The sequence below is a fragment of the Nansenia antarctica genome (assembly GCF_963989245.1).
Source record: "Nansenia antarctica genome assembly, chromosome: 4".
Lineage (NCBI taxonomy): Eukaryota > Metazoa > Chordata > Actinopteri > Argentiniformes > Microstomatidae > Nansenia > Nansenia antarctica.
Genome location: NC_137689.1, coordinates 63,109,031 through 63,124,007, shown reverse-complemented (window position 1 = coordinate 63,124,007; position 14,977 = coordinate 63,109,031). Strand labels below are relative to the sequence as shown.

At 45.1% G+C, this 14,977-nt stretch overlaps 1 protein-coding gene across 1 annotated transcript in view; it reads right to left on the bottom strand.

The window, feature by feature from the left end:
* Positions 1-14,977, bottom strand: part of ppip5k2 (diphosphoinositol pentakisphosphate kinase 2) — a 34,628-nt gene that overhangs the window by 6,570 nt on the left and 13,081 nt on the right. Inside the window, exons 11-25 of the mRNA XM_080529763.1 lie at positions 14,211-14,286; positions 13,940-14,049; positions 13,772-13,857; positions 12,444-12,569; positions 11,826-11,947; positions 11,178-11,360; positions 10,725-10,866; positions 9,260-9,483; positions 8,872-8,999; positions 8,488-8,602; positions 8,088-8,195; positions 7,790-7,906; positions 7,082-7,264; positions 3,908-4,087; positions 1,210-1,285 (exon numbers count right to left, since the gene is read on the bottom strand). Coding sequence (XP_080385889.1) covers positions 1,210-1,285; positions 3,908-4,087; positions 7,082-7,264; positions 7,790-7,906; positions 8,088-8,195; positions 8,488-8,602; positions 8,872-8,999; positions 9,260-9,483; positions 10,725-10,866; positions 11,178-11,360; positions 11,826-11,947; positions 12,444-12,569; positions 13,772-13,857; positions 13,940-14,049; positions 14,211-14,286 — 1,976 coding nt within the window. The remainder of the gene's footprint in view (positions 1-1,209; positions 1,286-3,907; positions 4,088-7,081; positions 7,265-7,789; positions 7,907-8,087; positions 8,196-8,487; positions 8,603-8,871; positions 9,000-9,259; positions 9,484-10,724; positions 10,867-11,177; positions 11,361-11,825; positions 11,948-12,443; positions 12,570-13,771; positions 13,858-13,939; positions 14,050-14,210; positions 14,287-14,977) is intronic.

The window sequence follows — 14,977 nt, the reverse complement described above, 5'->3', positions numbered from 1 at the left end:
TTCTAAAATGGTAGCCATCAACAAATCCCCAACATATTCATGTAAGAATTTGCTGTGGCTGCGCCATTTTAGGTCACAAAGGATGAAGGACATTACCAGCATGTATGGGAAACAGAGTCAGCAGCACTGGATTAGTTGTGTGGCAAAAATCTGTCTCTAGAAAATAGTCAGCTTAATAACTGAGCTGGTTGACGGTATTACTGGCTCAAACAAGTTCCACGTGACAGATTTAGTGAAGCAGCATTCGCAGAGAAATCACACACGAGTCCACACAGAGCAAATGCTTGAAATGCAGTTAAAGTTAAATACAATAACAAATCTGCATTTTTTTCTAAAAGGCATCAATGAAATCAAAACATTCAACTTGTCTTGTCATGTCTTAACATTGAGATTGTGCTGGCTAAAATACTGTGGAGAATAAACACTATGGGGATATGGGGACATGATTTCATCACATTATAACACAATTGATTATATTTCGTAAAGGCTGGATCGGGAGTTGCTGAAACCCCATTGGTCGCCCCATCGCTTGTATTATGGGTGGAAGACAAGCAGGTGGAACGTAAACGTGAGGGCTGGCCTTTTGGGCAAGGTGTATTTTTGCACAAAATTCCGCCCACTTAACGTAGACATGTCATACCTAAACCTAAACCTAAACCTAAACCTAGCATCTAGAAACTGGTATCAGTTGCAACTAGTCACTAGTAGAAACACAGCTTGATGATCAAATCTAGCTAAATAAGCTGTCGGAGAGCTTGCTACTGTAGCTACTGTACTACATACACTTACTATAGCTAGGTACAGCACTTACGTGGGGAAGACAGTCGCCGACGCTGTCCTGTTGTTATTATGGGATGCACTGAGCCATGAGGAAAAATATATATACGGTAGTTGCCAACAGTCACAGTGATTTTGCTGACATTGATAGCTATCTTAGCTAGTTGGCTAATGTTGTAACTGGCTCTGGGAGGGGAGGGTGAAAGCTTAGGTTGTTCTCCACACAGTCACAGTGCACCTAGCACAGTGTCAGCAACTCCCAATCTGGCTCTTAACATTGAGGTTGTGTAAAAAAAAAAAAAAACTTTCATCACATTATTATATAGTAAATTATTTCTCAATGTCATCATGAAATGTGCAGGCCAACAGACTACAAACGTTAGGCTTACTTATCAAAATACACTTTTGACCAAACGTCTGAGGCAAGCCTACCTATTCCAGTGGTGAGTTTGTGTTCAGGGTGCAGCCTCCCAGGTCTCTGGATGTGGGCGTTGTTCTCCGACAGAACCTGGAGGAGAGAGGCCAGATATCACCACCTCTCACTGACACCAGGGTGGATGTCCACAACCATACTCATACGGACGGACGCCTTGTCTGGACGGGCAGACACTCAGACACATGGTTAATAAGCAGCCCTGGAAAATGTTAGTGCAGGAAGACGGCAAAAACGACAGAACGGGAAAAAAAAGGATGACGAAAAATAAAAGATGGATCATGCAACATCCCCATGGACAGACGGAGGTCATTCCACATCAGAGGTTGTTTTCATAACAGACACAGACAGACAGACAGACACGGCCTCACAGAGCCAGAGAGGTGTGGAGAAACAAATGAGGAGGAGGACAGACAGAAACATGGCGACAGTTAAGGCATAATTATCAAGTTCTCCAACAATCAAAGATGGCACAACTTTGACCAACAGAACACGTCACGTCACATACACCTATGGCATAAACAACAAAATAAAAAAGGGAGGAGAACCAAAACAAAGGAAGAGGAGGAGGAGGAGGAGGAAGAGGAGGAGAGGGGTATTATGTTCCCTTCAGAGATGTTAATCATGTTGTTGGAGTTGTGCATGGTCGGGACACCGAACCCACACAGACTGGAAATGAGCACATAGTGGATCCTCTGGGAGGGATGGATGGGGGGGGAGTCACAGCAGGAGGAACCTGGTCTAGGTGGAGGGTGGGGGTGGAGAGGTCATGAGAGGTAGAGCATGTCTGTTGGTGGAAGCAGGACTGCACCAAGACAATGAGCAGAGCACACTTAGCCCACTCTCACCTCTCATAGAGCTGCCAGAGCTTACCTGGGAGGGTCAAGGCAGGGAACCCCCCCCCCCCCCCCCTCGCACACATTGTCCTTAGAGGCAGCAGTCCTTAGAGGCAGCAGCCCCCCCCCCGCCCCCGCCCCCAGGAATCATACAGGAAATCTCAGACTAAGCAGCCCTCATTCTGTGAAGGCCAATGGTAGGACTCCAGGATGTCTTTATTGTGACCAAACTGTGTAGTACTGTAACACTTGTCCAGTCACTGTGAAACCTGATGGTATGAGCAGCGTAAGCCACCTGGAGTGCCGCCATTGTCCCTCACAGTAGCGGTGCTAGAATGAGTACTGATACTGGAAATCTGGGGTTCCCTCTATGAATTGGGGTTTCCCAGTTGATTGTAGACCTGGAATTGGACTCTGGGACTAGAATGGTCCTAGTCCTCCATGGGTTTGACATACCGTAACAGCTCTACAAATGCTCATAGAGTAGTGTAGTTGTTACTCTACATATAGTTGTAGCTTAATTTGGCATTGGCCCCCCATGTCTTGTCATTAAATGATTCCAGTAAAAACGGGTCAAGTGTATGTTAACAATACAGGTCAGTTTGGCATTAAAAGCTGGTTTTGTCTCCATTTTTGCAAATGGGGTGAAAAATGTAGTGAAAATAGCCTTGTCTACATTTCATTGGAGCAAAGCAGTGACCCGTTAGAAACAGTGTTAATTAGGTTGCAGCAGAGATAGGCCTTAGTCAGAGTTCTGGAGGACACAAGCAGCCAGACGACTTTAAGACGGACATCCCACCCCAAAACACATCTCCACAGTCGGCATGACAACAATCACATTGATGAATCACTCCACTCCCTGGACCGCACACTTATCATTCTGTCACTCAACATGAGCGAGACTGAGCGAGTCGCGAAGGACAGCTAACGATGGGGTTTCAGCAGATGAATATAAAGAGGAGTATTTACCTTGGTTACTAAATGTAGAAAGTCAACACAATAATACCAAACTGTGCCCATGGACTGGTTGAACCATGGCCTTTAATGGTTGCGCAGCAGGTGCTAGACAGTTAATGCATGGCAAGCACAACCATTTCCTCCATTTCATTTCTGTCTTCAGAGTAATTATTTAAGGTTCAACACTGTAAAAACCTTTTAACATTAATCAATTATAGAAGTTCCATTAACTGGATTATACCAATGTAGCATGTTGCATAGCCATCATTGAAGAGTCCATGAGCAGATATGAAACAATGAAACAAAAAGATACCTGTAAAACAAATAAAAACACCTATAAAGAAAAGAAGATGGGGGGGGGGACATAAGAAAAGATATGATCTCCTCACTGTGCAATAGCTAATATGGAATGGTAAAATGGGGGCAAATCAACAAAGATAAACCCAGAAAGAGAGCCCTGGAGTGTAGCCTATTTAGAGCTGTCTGGCCATAATGTGTTTGCAAAAGTCATGTCTCTATTTAGCTGTGCACCACCACATAGGAGGAGACATGGATGACATCACAGTCAGGACAGCAGCAATGTCATTTATAAAACTTAAGTTATAAAAGGTGAACAACTACTCTGGAATGAAAAAAGTACTAAAACCAAAAAACACTTATCTTATGGACCCCCCATGAACTGAATTAGCTTAAACTGAAAAAGAAGGGTCATTCTTCACAGGACACAGAAAGAAACCAGAGGCGAAAAAACAACAAAATGGTGGGTAGAACCAGCGCCTTTACATTGATCTGCTGATTAGGTGTCCTTGCTGACTGCAGCAGTAAACACAACAAAGGTATTAGCGAGTAGTCATGTCTTGTACGTTTGGAGGATAAAACATTGAATTAAAACGTGTATAAAAACCTGTTGCCATGAGCCAAAAATAGTGGAAGTGAAAGCCAGTGATTTGGGGGACACAGGGGAGGAAGTGATTGGGTCCCCTGATCTGCGTCGTCTACGCGCCCCTGAACCCACACCCGCACAGGTGTAATGCAGCCAGGGACCACTAGAGTCAGGACTAGACACACTCAGGGGGCTCTCTTCCTGGATGTGAGAGAGGGGGCAAAAACAGCACAGTCATGCAACATTACAGAGGAAAGAAGAAACAGGCCAGACTCACGCAGTAGCCAGGGATACACATGAGTAGGGCCACAAACTACTGTAGGTGGCCGCCATTTTGACACCAAACATTCTGTGACACGTTACATTCTATTGGTGTGTGTATCTAGTTTGAAAGTAACTGTCATGGAAGTGTTGGTGCCGAGATGGTGGCTGGGAGAACTCTGTGTGTCTATGGCACTGGGCTAGTCTCATTAGCCCCACCCCCATTCACAAGTAAGCCCCTTTGTTTTCGGATTGGGGTGTAGAAACGTATATATGGTCATACTTTGCCAGCTGCGTTCTTGATAAAGTCTGTCTGCAATGGGGACTAAGAGGAAGCAAACAAATAGAAGGAAAAGAACAAAAATAAATCATTGTACTGTAGTTTCAATGTTAAGTAGTTCCATTTAAGGGGTCATTATTGACATTTCTAGGTTGATACTTTGCTTGGGGCACAGGTTGACATGTTGTTTTATCAGATAAAAACAATTGATAGACACATTTGATTGTAAATGTAACCCTGCTGTGTCATCACCATGCTCTGGCCATTAGACTACAGTGGGGAGCAAAAATCTGGGAACCCCTGGTTTAAATGTCTGTTACAATTACGTAATCTCCAAGTGCTTGAAAGCAAGCCTTGAAGACTAAATGCTACAAAGTTAAACATGACAACTTTCTGCAAATTTTAAAGCAAGGTTTATTTTTTATTTTTTTATTTTTTAAATGATAAAAAAGGAAAAGGGCCCTGTGCAAAAGTTTGGGAACTCTTTTGGATTATTCTTTATTACCTTTTGAGAAGATGATTACGGTACTAAGGCCCAGACCAAGGTGATTTATTCGTTAGGGCTTCAATGAGTCAGGTGAATATAATTCCAGGGTTGAACTATATATTCTGAAGTAACTCCATGCCTTCTAAAGTATCCGACTGCGGTGGCTGATGTGTCTGGAGTAAAAAAACATGGGTCCCTCTAAACAGTTGTCCAAGGATGTCAGAATCAAGATAGTTCACTTCCACCATCAAGGAGAAGGCTACAAAAAACTCTCGCAACGTTTCAAACGACCTATTTCCACTGACAGAAACATCATCAGAAAATGGAAAATAAATGGAACAATTGATTGAATTGAAGTCAAGGCAAGATCTGGAAGACCAAGAAAATGTTCAGATAGAGTGGTCCGAGATCTGGTGAGAAATGCTCAGAACCCACACATCACTGCAAAAGAGCTGCAAAAAAGAATAGCAGACACCAGTCTAATTCTTCACAGGAAAACGATACAGCGCACCTTAAACAACAAAGACCTACATGGCAGAGTTGCCAGAAAGAAGCCTTTCCTACGACCTTAACACAAAAGTAAGCGTCTGAAGTATGCAAAAGAAAACCTTGAGAAACCTGAAGCCTACTGGAACAATGTGCTTTGGACTGACGAAACCAAAATGTAACTTTTTGTCCACAACCAAAGAAGGTATGTTTGGAGAAAAAAGGGTGAAGCATTTGTAGAAAAGAACATCTTGCCAACTGTTAAGCATGGAGGTGGATCCATTATGCTTTGGGGTTGTGTAGCAGCTGGGGGCACAGGCAATAATTTGTGCAGGTGGAAGGAAGAATGTATTCCACCAAATATCAAGACATTCTAGAATATTTGAATACTATTGAAAATCTGTGGAGAGATCTCAAAAATGCTGTGGCATGCAAGAAGGCCGAAGAATATTTCTGAGCTAGAGGTGTTCTGCCAAGAAGAATGGGGAAAAATTCCCAAAACAAGAATTGAAAGACTCTTGCTGGCTACAGGAAGCGTTTGCAAGCTGTTATAGTTGCCCGAGGAGGAGTTACAAAGTACTATCTGACAGGGTTCCCAAACTTTTGCACAAGGCCTTTTTCCTTGTTTTATTATTCTGAAACTGTAAAAAGTTTAAAATATATATATATCTTGCTTTAAAATGTGATGAAATGTGTCATGTTTAACTCTGTACCATTTAGAGGTTAGGTTTGCTTCTTTTCACTTAGATATTAATTGTAAAAGGCATTTTGACTAGGGGTGCCCACATTTTTTGCACCCCACAGTATGTGCAGTGACGTTCACCGTGCTGAAAAGCGCAACCAGAAAATAAACATTGAATACAAAGACTCAATCAAACATGATCCAGAATACAGAGCCCCAACTGATACTGTCAGAGACCTCAACAGCCATTAGAAGACACACAGATAACTATATAATAACCTGTACTGTATAGAGGTAGATATAGAATAAAGTCCTAGTTTTACAACCAGGTAAAAGTGCATCTCATGGTACACACACTGCCTTCTTTGTACGGTAGCGTTATGCTGTACATGTGTTGCATTGTGCTGTCCATGCAGTGAGGGTTGTGAGGAGTGAGTGTTTATTATAGATTAATTGATTAACTGTCTATTATTGATGAAGGGATATGAGAATTAGAGGGAACTGCAAATGTGAATTTGGCATTTGGCAAAAACATTGGTTCCCATATCAAGACAAACCTACTAAACATAGTGAATGTACTGTAGAATACAGGAACATGCAACTTACATGTTTTATAATACGCCTTGCAAACAGTGGCACCAAGCACATCTTGCTTAAAAACATAAAAGTGTGGTCTCTGTCTGAGTACTCAGCTACCAGGAAGAGAAGAAAACCAGCAGGACAGCATTCACTGGAGTTACCTATCCCCGCTATGCACTTAGTAGTATACACTAAGTAGTATGCACTAAGTAGCATACAGGTGGTCTGAGGACTAGAGTTACTTATCCCTGCTATGCACTAAGCAAGGGGTGGTTTCCCAGACACAGATTAAACCTAAAATCAGACTAAAAACCATCCTCATTGGAGAGCCTTAATCTGTGTCCAGGACACCAGCCCTAGGGTAGTATGAAGGTGGCCTCTTCATCACCTGTGACCGGTACCCAGCCTTAACCCACTTACTTCCACAGAGCCGATCTTTTTGGAGCGTGGCATTGGAGACTTCCTGTGTATGTAGATAGGGTCAGAGACCAGGGGGCGGAACATGAGGAGGGCGCGGTCAGGTTCGTCCCGCTTGGTTCCCGTACCGCCTGACTCCTCCACCTCATCGCTGTCCACCTGAGACTTCTTCTTAGAGCCCTCATTCTGGAGAGGGGAAGACAGGAGACATAAATATCAGATATTTCATGCTTTCATCATGTGACATTTGCATGATTTAGGGCCGGTTTCTCAGGCGAGGCTTGAGCCTAGTCCTGGACTAAATCACACTTTCAATGTAAACTCTCCACCAAAGATGTTTTTTAGTCTAGGATTAGGCTTAAGCCTTATCTGTGAAATTGGCCCTAAATCATGTGTTTTAATTCACGCTGCATCAAATGAACTGTAAATACTAGTGGAGCTGTGAACTAGCCATGTTACTGTTGTAGGCAGCTAAATTGAAAAGTAGAGAACGCACACCGCAGAAGATCTAGGCGAGGTGCTGGCAACGGAGCAAATTCCAATTGAAAGAAATAGAAGCACACTCAGGTTCCAGATTGCTGTAGGCAGCACCAGAATATATTCTGAAGTGTACAGAAACATCTTGCTTAATAAGAGCTAGCGAAGCATGGCATAGCCTCAGCACACAGGTGGTGGTTGGTTAAGAGCTAGCGAAGCGTAGCGTAGCCTCACCTCTCGTGACGCAGGTCTGTAGCCGAACCCAGAGGGCAGGTTCTTGTCATCCTCACAGCCTTTCGCTCCGGGGCTGAAATGAAGCTCCACATGGAACCTCTCCTCTGATGACGGGTCCTGGAGGGACAGGGACGGGGTTAGGGACTGTCTCGTTTAACACATGCAAGCACACACACGCACGCACGCACACGCACACGCACACGCGCACACACACACACACACACACACACACACACACACACACACACACACACACACACACACAAAGACAGAGACAGACCAGAGGTGATGAGGTTACCTTGTTGGGGTCCTCATAAAGCATGATGACTATCTGGGTCATGTAGTTGAGCTCACTGACCACCTTGAGGTAGTCCATGGCCCTCTTCCACTGCTCGTCCTTGGCCTCCTGGGAGAGAGGATGCAGGCAGACAACATGGCCGTTCAGGGCCCAGTTCCATATCCATCCACAGCCCCTCACCCGCACCTCAACTCATCTGGTGTGCTACTTCTGTGACCCAGTACCATGTCTAATCCTCTGAGCCGTACCCATTTACCCCTCAGTGTTCACAGCAGGGGTGGCGTGATACCAGTCCTCATTCCAACCCATGCATTACCATGAGCCGTCCTCCGATTTCTACCTCCACCGGCCTCCCCTGGTTCCCCGAGTGTTCTAAACGGTCCTGTAGGGTGGTACTCACGTCACAGAAGGCTCCGTAGCGCAGGATGGAAAGCAGGGAGTGGACGTGACTCTCGCTGGTGAAGTAAAGTCTGGTCCTCACATGGCGCTCTGGGGACATCACTCCACGGGAGTACCTGAGGGATGCAGCGGGACACACATGACATGCAGATCACTATGTTGGATATTGGCTGCTTTGACAAACACTTCATATGATAGAGATATAAACAAGGTATCGGTAAACAGCGTGTGAGAGTGAGAGAGAGAGATAAATAGATAGAGGGAGAAACAGGGAGAGACAGAGGAAGATAGGGTGAGAGAGAGAGAGAGAGAGAGAGAGAGAGAGAGAGAGAGAGAGAGAATGTGTGTGGGTGTGTGTGTGTGTGTGTGTGCGCGTATATCTCACTCAGGATGTAGTTTGTTGACAGTGTCGTCATCTTGCGTCCTCTGCAGGTCGGAGCGTATCTTGCGGATCAGAGGGGTGCAGTAGCCTTTGGCAATGTCCAGCTTCTCCGGCTGGGAGATACCATACTCCTGATGAAGGGAGGGGTGGCATTAAAATCACACTATATTTACATTCAACGTGAACACACCCAAACACATAACTAACACAATGAAACACTCTCAACATTCTGACTATATTCATATTCAACGTAAACAAACTCAAACACATAACTAACACAATGAAACACGCTCTCAACACTTTGACTAACCACCGAGAAAACTAGACTCAAGACACAAAACCTTTCCAAAGAGGTAGCCAAACAACCAGAAGCGTTGCCGCGGTAACAGACCTGTGGAATGACGATGTCGGCCAGGGACTTGGACAGGCGGTAGATCTCCATGGTGTTGTCCAGCTTCAGGGAGCTGTTGTGCTGCACGTCGTACTTGATGCAGTCGTAGATGTCGGGGATCTTACTGATGTTGTAGCGTCCGTTCTTCATCTTGAAGTCTTTCTCCAGCTTGGCCCAGCGCCGCAGCATCAGGTCCAGGGTCTCGCTGTGGTACAGCTGGATGTCTGAGGGGGGAGAGAGAAGGTTAACATCCTGGTCGTAGGCTACCGGCGAAACCGACGTCAAAGTTGTTGCAAACAGTAGCCCCCACAAATCGACTTGCTCCGACCGAGCCTCGATCTTGCGACCTCTGGCTTGCCAACACACATAACCCGTCTCCTCAAATACCCGATGTAAACCAGATACGCTATCAAAAAGCTAGCTATTCAACAGTGCGGGTGGGAGTATTTGATCTTGAGAAGTGAGTTTACCATCTCAACTCAGTTACACAGGGGAGGATGGTGGAAGCAGAAATCGGAGGACAGGCTAATTGTAATTAATGGAATGAGAAACGGTATCAAACCTACGTGTTTGATACCAGTATTCATTTCATTCCATGCATTTACAATAAGCCTTTCCTCTGATTTCTGCCACTACTGGCTAAGTGTAATCAATGTCATTACATTTCACCAGGCCAAAATAACAATGTGACCTCATTGATGCTGCTGGAGGATATACAGTAGGGGACAGCCCGAACACTTTAGTGCAGTCAAAATAAAATTACTTCAACTAAAACTAGAAGAAAAAAAACTGTTTCCATGGTGATTGACGTTGCCTTGGGTCGGTGTGGTTCAGCTCAGAATGCAAACTAGTTCTGAGCCAGCGTTCCTCTCCTCCTCCTCCTCCTCCTCCTACCGCCTTCATTATAAACCCTGTTTGCTCTAAATCAGTCACAGGATATTAAGACCAGTAAGACTCACCCTGACAGCCTGAACCTGTGATCTAACTTGGTGAAGTTTTAATGAGGCTTTAAATGGCCAAAACATTTCCCGTAATTTTCAAAGGGGCTTAGGTAGTGTATGAGCTACACGTCCGACAGCAAGGCAGTGACTAACAAAGGAGAGACTTTAAAAAGTCATAATGACAGACAAAGTTTACACTTTGCAAGGAACCAACTTTTAGGCTCACAATGCTTTCATCAGGCAAAGCCCAGATGAATCACAAATGACTATTAGGGAGTACTGGAGTGTACCTTAATGCATGTGAGGCTGGTGGAGGTAGAAATCGGAGGACTGGCTCATTGTAATACATGGAATGAGGAACAGTATCAAACACGTGATAGCATTCTTCATTCGTTCCATGCATTACAATGAGCCAGTCCTCCGCCGCCAGCCTCCCCTGCTAGAGTGTGTGTGTGTGTGTGTGTGTGTGTGTGTGTGTGTGTGTGTGTGTGCGTGTGTGCGTGTGTGTGTGTGAGCTGTGGTACCGGCTGACTTTGGGTCCTCCATCCTCTGACGTATCTGCAGCGTGAGGTTCTGGATGAGGGAGTAGACCTTGTCACACGTCTTCACCGGGTTCTTGATCATCTGCATGGACTTGACCAGAGAGGTACTGGAGGTGGGGGCCAGCTGGGGGACACACACACAAACACATACTCTGAATACTAGCAGTACGCACGCATGCACGCGCACACACATACATTCTGTTGAATAGAACACTGTCATCGGAATATGTTCCCCACTGCGAGTAGTGACAGCCTGTCTGAGGATGCAGAGTATACAACCTATCTCATACAATAAATAGGGGAAATTCTAGAAGCCAACGTCTTCAGCAGTCGCTGTCCATCTGTAGGATATCATGGAGCCTTTGGTTCCCTTGGTTAACAGTAGGCTATAGATCAGTACAGCTAGACACAGCAACAGTGTATGAGGGAACAGACCTTGTCGTAGTCCTCAGGGGTGAAGTCCCTGTCCCTCTGGAGGATGTCATGGAGCCTGGCCTTGACCTTCTGCTGGCAGCTGCTCAGGCTGTCACTGTCACTGTCCAACAGGCCGTTCATGTTGGCACTCTTCACCATCTGGACCAGGATAGGAGTCAGCTCCCCCTCCAGAGCCAGAAGACCCTATGGGGGACGGGGGGACGGGGAGTGACATCCTGACTTGATTTTACTGTTGTCTTTCTATCAGAAAAGTTCCAGTTCTCACGATGTCATAAGACCTCAACAGCTATGCTTGGCGATATGAGGTGTCATGGTGATACAAGGACGTAATGTCATGGTGATACAAGGACGTAATGTCATGGTGATACAAGGACGTAATGTCATGGTGATACAAGGACGTGATGTCATGGAGATGTGATGTCATGGTGATTCAAGGATATAATGTCATGGTGATGTGAGGATGTGATGTCATGGTGATTCAAGGATGTAGTCATGGTGATGTGAGGATGTGATGTCATAGTGATATGAGGATGTGATGTCATGGTGATATGAGGATGTGATGTCATAGTGATATGAGGATGTGATGTCATGGTGATATGAGGATGTGATGTCATGGTGATACGGGGATGTGATGTGTGCAGTGCTGACCTTGGCGAAGGCAGCAGCTGTCATCTGGACCCGGCCCTCGTCCGAAGCGTAGATCTTCAGGTCATGTCTGTAGGTACTGTGGAGGCGTAGGAGCCCACAGCCTGGGAACCCTGCGTAGTCACCTGCAACACACACAACACGGCAACGCAACATCACACACACGGTAGAGGCCAAAGGTAGAAATCGGAGGACGGGCTCATTGTAATACATGGAATGGGACGAGGAATGCAGTGTTTGATACCATTCCTCATTCCATTCCATACACTACAGTGAACCTGTGCTCTGATTTCTGCCTCCACCAGCCTCCCCTGACAGGTACGGCATCTGGACATTGTCACTGTGATTACTTCTTCTTTCATTAATGCATAAAAGAGGTTCTTGCCACAAAGTAAAAATGGAGCATGCTAGCAAACAGACACATTTTGAAGCTGACGGTATATACTTTACAGAGATTACAAAGTAAATGGTTAACTTTCTGTAGAGAATGACTGATGGAGGTGTGTTAATGACCCCCAGGGTACATGACTGATGGAGGTGTGTTAATGACCCCCAGGGCACATGACTGATGGAGGTGTGTTAATGACCCCCAGGGTACATGACTGATGGAGGTTGTGTTACCTTGACCTCCAGGGTACATGCAGCGGAAGGCCCGGCCCAGCTCCTCAGCCTGGACCCTACCTGCAGGAGTCAGCTCCCCGCCCCACTTCAACACCAGCAGCAGGGAGGGGTCATCCTGACGCACATCTGGAGGTGACACACACACACACACACACACACACACACACACACACCTTTAGACATTATTGCACATATTATCGCACAATGACATTTCACTACTACTATCAGAATCAGAATCATCTCACCCATACGCACAAGCACGTGCTCCCAAATAAATGTCAAAGTTTAATAAAATTTGATGAGCCATAGAGTTCACATTCCCATGGTAATTCCTGACGCTAACTGAACTGGGATGGAAACCATTGAGTAGAAACTAGGGTGGAAGAAAAAAGAAAAAACAGCGCTAAAAATACTTTGGGTTTCTAATGAGACTATGGGACAAATTATACTACGGGAAACACTGCCAACACTCACAAGTACAAAGCGTAAAATGTGTTGAAGCAGACGAATCAGTCTGTGAATAGCATATCCTTCTTCTGAGGAGAAGCAGTCACATGACACGCGATTATGATCGCTTATAAATAGTATTATTTGACAGGTTATTTATTTGACAAATTACATTGTTTACAAAAAGTTCTGTCATCACTTTCATAGTGTCTTCAGCCACACAGACAGTGGTGCTGGACAAACACTCTTAAGGCGTTTATTATAACTCAGAGAAATGTGTGTTTGGTGGATTATTTCTCTGTTGTTACAATGCAAATTGGCATTGTATTTTATATCGTTGGAAAGCCTGTTTATTTACCTTTACAATGATGTCAAACTTGTAAGGATCATGCATTTATGGGATGATTAGCACATTTGATTATGTGGGTAGCGCCCAAGTAAAATTTGCCAAAATTCTCTACCAATGCTAAACAATGATTTCTCCTGTTGGTATTCACTCTTGTTTTGAGCTCCAGGTGCTTGAATGGCAGCACCAGTGTGCATCGGGCCTGCTGGGTACTGCGCCCTACTAAAGTGATCATTTGGTGTCTGCTGCAAGCATCTGCATGCCACCTTTGTCTAATCTGGATAAGGCCTGTGCAATAGGGCAAGTTGAAACTGGTGTTCCGCAAAACCAAGTTGCAGCATTATTTGGTATACACAGCCCTGGTATCATCTCCACACTGAAGGGCAAGTTGTTCCGTGAAACCGGTGATGTCAAAGACAGACAGCGAAGTGGGCGTCCCAGGAAGACAACACCCCAAGAAAACACAGTTGATATTTTCAAATACCACGGTATACGGTATTACCGCTCAACCCTAGTGGAAGATACCAAGTCCTACCTTCTTCTTCACTAGATGTTTTGGGGCACCCGTGAGGAAGATACGTCATCTGAACCTTGCGATTGATGCCAGAAAAATGGCCGTACCTAAAGCGAAACACATTGTTACAAAACCCAAGTTTTTAAGCCATTGGAAATCCATGGTCTGGGGAAATCAATATATGCTTACATTTCAAGGACTGTTTTCAGCTGTTCAAGTTTAGCTTGGGATTCTTCTATCTCACAATCGTTGTTCTGTACGATTTCCACCAGGAGTTGTCTGGCAATGTCCAGCACTTCCTGTAGAGAAAAATAAAGTAATGTGTTAGTGCTGGTCTGGAACAAACACTGCATGTCCCATTGATAATCAGATCTATGTCTGTATATCTATAGTCAGTCCATAAATCATCATGTAATATAAGTTATAGCAAGGTTACACTGAGAACAAACAGTCAGTTTACCTGTAACTGCTTTGGCTTTTTCAACTTTAGTTTTCCGCTTTTGTACCCGCCACATTTATCAAACAGATCAAAAAACCTGAAAGAGATGATACATCAGGAACAAGCAAACATTCCATTCGCTGATTCAGTGCAGTCCCGGTTTATGTCATACAGCCTGGGGAGGCTGGTGGAGGTAGGAATCCAAGGATAGGCTCTTTGTAATACATGGAATGGAATAAGGAATGGTAATAAAACACATGTTCTGTGCATTACAATTTTCTTTTTAAGTAATTTTTTCTGAGTGGGGCAGTCCCACTCATATTCTTCATTTTATTGGACAGACAGGAAAGTAAGGAGAGAGGCCATGTCAGCAGGGCTTGGGCCGGATTCGAACCCATGCCAGACCGTGGTGCTAGACCACTGGACCACCGTCCTCTGATTTCTACCTCCTCTGACCTCCCTGGTGTACAGTAGTAGCAGGGTTCGACATTAACGGTTGCCCGGGGCAAGTAAAACATTTGCCGGGTTTGTTTGTGCGACAGCGACGACGCTGCTGGATCCTGGATCTGTGTATCGGTGTGCAGGAAGAACAACGGACAGCGCAGGCGCCAGACCAGACTAGATGATCGCGGAGTGAAGATATTATTAAAGCGTACGCGCTGATCGACAGACAGGTGGACAGGCGCGTACGCTTTAATAATATCTTCACTCCGCGATCATCTAGTCTGGTCTGGAGCCTGCGCCTTCCGTTGTTCTTCCTGCACACCGATACACAGATCCAGGATCCA